The sequence below is a fragment of the Spea bombifrons genome, chromosome 2, assembly GCF_027358695.1.
Source record: "Spea bombifrons isolate aSpeBom1 chromosome 2, aSpeBom1.2.pri, whole genome shotgun sequence".
Lineage (NCBI taxonomy): Eukaryota > Metazoa > Chordata > Amphibia > Anura > Pelobatidae > Spea > Spea bombifrons.
This window is the reverse complement of record NC_071088.1, coordinates 76,739,621-76,745,620: the sequence shown is the minus strand read 5'-3', so window position 1 is coordinate 76,745,620 and position 6,000 is coordinate 76,739,621. Positions and strand designations below refer to the sequence as shown.

At 37.2% G+C, this 6,000-nt stretch overlaps 1 protein-coding gene across 5 annotated transcripts in view; it reads right to left on the bottom strand.

Annotated features, from left to right (window-relative positions):
* Positions 1-273: 273 nt before the first annotated feature.
* RPH3AL (rabphilin 3A like (without C2 domains)) overlaps positions 274-6,000 on the bottom strand; it is an 86,641-nt gene continuing 80,914 nt past the window's right edge. For 3 of the 5 annotated variants that reach the window (XM_053454865.1, XM_053454863.1, XM_053454864.1), the window contains 2 exons: positions 4,797-4,988; positions 3,319-3,613 (listed from right to left, as the gene is read on the bottom strand). In XM_053454865.1, coding sequence (XP_053310840.1) covers positions 3,450-3,613; positions 4,797-4,988 — 356 coding nt within the window. In that variant the 3' untranslated portion in view covers positions 3,319-3,449. Of the gene's footprint in view, positions 892-3,318; positions 3,614-4,796; positions 4,989-6,000 lie in introns of those variants that run through there. The other 2 variants (XM_053454866.1, XM_053454867.1) reach the window with 2 other exon arrangements.

Here is a 6,000-nt window from a genome sequence, read left to right as displayed (position 1 = left end):
AAAAAGATCAGAAGTCTGATATTAATTGAATATAGGGATATTAACACATTTCTTACTCTGGCAATAACACCACATATCTTTGCATCTGTTTATACACACCAGAATGTAACTTTTGTTACCCTAAAGTATATTTTATGAAGAATAACTGAATTAAATTGATTTTAATATAAATAATAACTGCCAAAAGAGCGACAAACAAAATGTAGCATAACTGCCAAGCATACTTTACAAATATATTTATATATATATATATATATATATATATATATATATATATATATATATATATATATATATCATGGCCCCCTTTCACTATTGTAGCAGTACATGTTCTTCACTGATGTGGGGTATTTAAGGCTTAAACACGTACTTTGGAAACATACATATATTAATGATTAAATATTCTGAGGTGATGGTAAGAAATGTACCTATTTTGTAACAAATAGAGATTGAAATGCTACAATCCAAACATTGTACAAAATTGCAGCTGTCCGCTATAATATGCATAGCACCTTTATTGTAAAATCCATAGGCACTCAGCACAAGTTTCACAATTATATAAGGACCCTGTGTTTGTATGCAATGAAAATACTTTATAGTAGCATACTGTAAAGTTTCTATACTTACATCATAATGCTCAAAGAAAAAAATACATCAATCACCAGAATACAATATACAAGAAACAAGAAGACAGGCGTGTCTATTAATGTTAACAGCAGAAACAGACCACAAAACATCAGATTAACAGGCAAGATCACATGTATATCTGCTCATCTGTAAGCAGCAGCAATCAGAAAAGTCTGCAAAATGTTTAACTATCTTTGAGGAAAATGGTCTTGAATGTAGTCCATTCATGTATTCAGTGCCACAAACTCGGGTTCCCACGTTTTCCTTGAAAGCAAAATAAATAAACATGGATTTGAGATTACATTAAAAAACATAAAATCTCAAAAAAACCAATCTCAAAAAAAGAAAAGCAACAATTTTGCATGAAACAGAAACTTTATATTAATCTAAAGAGAAAAAAGAAGGGCTATACGGACAATTCAATAAAGTCCAAGTTGAATCATGTTTGCAGCCGAGTTAATGATAGTGAATGTAAATAGCGTAACTTGCAAATTCTGTTGTCTGACAGTGATTTCAAATGAACTGACCTCTATTTGACTCCCAATCCATTGAGTTGCACTGAACAGCGCAGAGACATCTCGAATCACTTAAAATCAAAGTCGAAAGACTTGAATTTGACAAAATCAGCTACATTTCAATGGAGCTGAGTTTGACCCAGAACTCTAAATAAATCAGGCTGACTAGAGACATGGAAGTTGAGTTTGCAGTCAAGTTTGTCAATTTTGACAGCCTAAAACAGCAACTGTGTAGCGCAACTAAACCGGATGGGATTGAAATTTTAAACTTGAAGCCCTACAGAATTTTACATGTTTAACGAATAGACCAGCCGCTTTTCGGTTTTGTTTGTCTCATTTAATCTGATTCATTCTGCAACTCGACCAACAACTTAGACTTCAGTGAACAGAACTGCCCATTTTGTGTTAGATTGTTTTAAGAAAGTCAAGCAGTTTTTAAAAGTACCAAGGGAAGATTTGATGCATTTCGCCACCGCTTTAGTTAGGACCAAGGCGATAAAAATATAGTAAAAACAACTAATAATATTCCTTATGCTCAAATGATTAATGTTCTTATTTGTTATGAGTAAAAAAGTCTGTATGGATTGGGGTGGCAGGAAAAATAGGTAGGTGGGAAGGGTGATGTTGGGTACAAATGGAAAGGGATGAGGATGGGATGTAAAGCCGACATGGTACTTGATGAAGCTGTGTTGCTGGTGGTGGACACCTCTCCTAAAAATAGGCTTCAATGACAGGTTATCACTGAATCCTTTTTTAGCCTTTAAAGTGAATGAGTACTCTACATTTTAGGGCATAAGTATTTTCAGCTCTTTAGCAATCTCTTTGTTGAAGTATAATTTCCCTTTCTCTCATTTACAGAGAAATGAGTTTATATTTATTTTCCATGAAATGTTGGACATTTTTGGAAACTATACCCATATATGTAAACTATAACTGAAAGTGACTTTCGCAGAGCACTGTCTCTGACATTCAGTTCACCATATATCACCCGGCGTTACATGCCTGTATTTTTGTGACATATGTGTGTGTATGATATGTTATTATATTCACACTAAGCACAGAGACAGCTCTAGTTTTTTTTTCATTGAAAATTGGCCTTGAGAGTCTCAGGTAATATCACTGCTGATTAAACTCTGAGGCAATTCTGAGTCTCTCTTCAAACTAATGCTGAAGCATGTGTTGTCGTAGTCTGATTCTTATGCAAAGGCATAGCTGTTGTGTGAAGCTGAATTTGACAGACATATATGACAGACAATATGTTTCCAACGACAAAGAGCTACGGAGGTAGGTTTCCTCGTGCAGTAGTTATTCTAAAACTTTATAAACACATGTTATTAAAGAGAACATATTCTGATACTTTGTTCTGGTATGTTTTATAAGGATAAGGAAGTCCAGATGTTACTTTCAACTACAACTTTTAACCAATTCGAGCTAGTTTTTCAATAGCAACTATTTTCAACAATAGAGATACCCAAGATGGCTCAATAAATTATAAAAATGAAAATCTTCTAGTCTCTATCACACAAGATGAACTATATGTTCATTAGAAGTAAACTTCTTGCTGGTTCATAAAAAAGAAAAAAAAACTGTCAAAGAGGATGACAGAACTGATGAAGATACCAATGGGTGTTGGAAAGTACTGCGTGGATCCAAATTTTAGTAACCGATTTACTTTTGAGTCACCTTTTTTAAAATAATGTCTGCAGACCTTGCTGGATCTTTGAGAAACATTACATGACTTATGTCACTCAGGAAAGAATACAGACACTTTGTTGAATAAGCATATACTTTCAGTCATATAAAATTATACTTTAGCGATAATTAAATAATACAAACTGAACAGAAAACAGTATAGTGACTGAAAAAGAAAGGTTTTTAAAGTGTTTTAAAAGAATGCCAAACAACAAAAAGTATGAATAAATGATGCAAAAAGAGTTTAAAACAAAATAAACTGTGGGTTATGCATAAGGAATCTGGTATAAGCACTAAGTAGCTTATCAGCTGAAACAATTCATTTGGTTTCCATGGTGAGTTCTACTGTTTTCCCCCCTATCAGTGACGTTGTATCACCTAACAGTTCTGTTTGGATTTGCAAAATAATAACCAAAAGCAATGAATTTTTTATTTTTTTTTGGGGGGGGGTTATATTTCTCCAAAGATTTTAATGGTCTGCATTTGCGATAAGTTAAGTTGCTTATCATGCATCAGCATGCATTCAAAGTTGTATTTGTTAGATATTATAGATGGTTTTGTTAATGAGTTTATGAACTGCTAAGAGTAACTGGGTTAGTCTAACAGACACATGCATTATAAGACTAAAAGTCTATAGGGAGATGTTAACAAGCAGCGCCTTAGATAAGAGTTAGAGGGGTTTGTTGTTATAAACGCCTGCAATAAATTGTCAAAGTTTTTACTACCCATCACGTATCGAGCTGCATTTCTTCTTCTCATATACTTTATGGTCTTCTCTTCTGATGGAAATACAAAACTACATTTTATAACAACCTCAAGAGCAATGCAAAAAAAGAACATTCAAACTTTTGTCCTCTCCAAATGCCATCTATTTGTAAGAAAACATCTTAGTAGGAATGACTTTCATAATACTAGCATTTTTAGTAATTTCATTTACGTTTAATGATGTCCATTAGTTTGGTTCTGATAAATACTCTCTTTATTTATTGTCTTAATGTTTGCTCAGGCGTGCCATTTTGTTTGCAAGTTGCTAAGAAGTTATTAGATTTAATTGGGGTCAATGATATCTACCTATGTACTATACCCTATATTCTTCTTAGGACGAAAAAGGTAATAATAGCACACTACAGAAAAATCACTTTGCTAATAATTTTTGCCAGTCTGTATTTTGCTTGCTGCTTAAACAAATTAGTTGTTTTTTGTATGGGATCATAAGCGGTGAAATTATGCAAATTTTACATACGCTCACATAACTATGCTAAACTTTCAACTCTTTAATGTATTATTTATTTTACTTACCTACACTCATCAAGCAAAGAATCGGATACACCCGATGAGGATACAGACTGGACCTGGCTAATCTTTTTGTATTACTTCCTCTTGTAATTTATATTTCACTGGTACTCTTACAAATAATGGCAGATATGCTTAATTTGCATAGACTGTAAAAGGAGTAACCATTCAGATATTTTAGGTTCAGTTTACCATAAATGTGCATAAATGCACATATGATGGAAACAGGTGTGACCAATGTTCCATCTAATTTTTCTTAGTTGGCCTGCGCAGAAAATTTCTCTTGTGCAAAAATTTTTACAGAGCAAAAATTTTGTGCGCACAATATCCGCGCTGCATAAAGTTTAAAAAAATGTATTAGTTTTTTATTTTTTGGGGAAAAACTGTTGTGCGCACAATTTTTGGACATGTGCGCTCTCTTAAAAAGCTATGTGCGCATGCACAAGCGCACAGCTTAGTGGGAACACTGGGTGTGACCCTTAAAACTGAAGCTTTTTATGCTATTTACTAAACTGAGACACTAATGTTCCCTAATCCAAGTAAACAGAACAGCATGGTAAAACAAATATGAATAGGAAAGGATGGCATGATTATTACATAATATATTAAAGTCTAATAACACAAATTGTATTATTCTCTGTGTACAATGCGCAATTACTAAGCACTCACCTGGTGGACACCGGCTGTTGTCACTATCGTTGCTTTCAAAACGGTCTCCCTGGCAGCTCTCTGTGGCACTTATTGAGCCATGGTCACCGCCACGTTCACTGCCAAGACTGCTCAGGCTACCTGACAAGCCACCACTGAGCAAGTTTTTCTTGTTGCTACCGACTGAAGTCATATAGGGTTCTGTGCTTGAAACTAAGCCAGATTAAGAGAAAAAAACAAAAATGTTTAGTTACTTAATACTAGAGGACCAGTTTATTGCAAGACTAAAATTAATTATAGATTTGAAGCAGCCACTGAAATCAATGGGAGCTCTTTCTGTAAGCTTGCGAGCAGGGCTCTCTCCACCTAATGTATCGGTTTGTCTTAGTCTATCAATTCTCGTCTTGTCATACCCCTTGAATATATGTATTGTATTACACGCTGCGTAGATTGTTGGCGCTATATACCGTATTGGCTCGAATATAGGCCGCACTTTTTCCCCCCACTTTAAATCTTTAAAGTGGGGGTGCGGCCTATATTCGGGGTCTAGCGCCCGACGCCCGGGACATGCAGTATCCCCGATACGCTCAGACAGCCTCCCGGGGGGGGGGGATTGCCGGCACGGGAGGTTGTCTAAGCGCATCGTGCGGACCGTCTGCACGATGCGTTTTACCTCTGCCCACCCCCGACTTACCGGAGCAGACTCCCGGGTGTCTTGCGGGGCCGGCGGGGGACATCTACGCAATACGCATATACAACTTCCGGTGCCGGCACATCCAGTGTCGGCACCGGAAGTTGTATACACTTCCGTAGTGGCTTAGCCTGTCCTGGTGTGTACTTCTGGGTGTCGGTGTCACAGAGCCTGTCCTGGTGTGTGTGTTTGGTGTATCAGTGTGCCAGAGCCTGTCCTGGTGTGTGTGTTTGGTGTGGCAGAGCCTGTCCTGGTGTTTGTGTTTGGTGTGTCGGTGTGGCAGAGCCTGTGCTGGTGTGTGTGTTTGGGTGTCAGTGCGGCAGAACCTCTCCTGGTGTGTGTTTGGGTGTCAGTGTGGCAGAGCCTTTCCTGGTGTGTGTGTTTGGGTGTCAGCGTGGCAGAGCCTGTCCTGGTGTGTGTGTTTGGGTGTCAGTGTGGCAGAGCCTGTCCTGGTGTGTGTGTTTGGTGTGTCGGTGTGGCAGAGCCTGTCTTGGTGTGTGTTTGGTGTGGCAGAGCCTGTCCTGGTATGTGTTT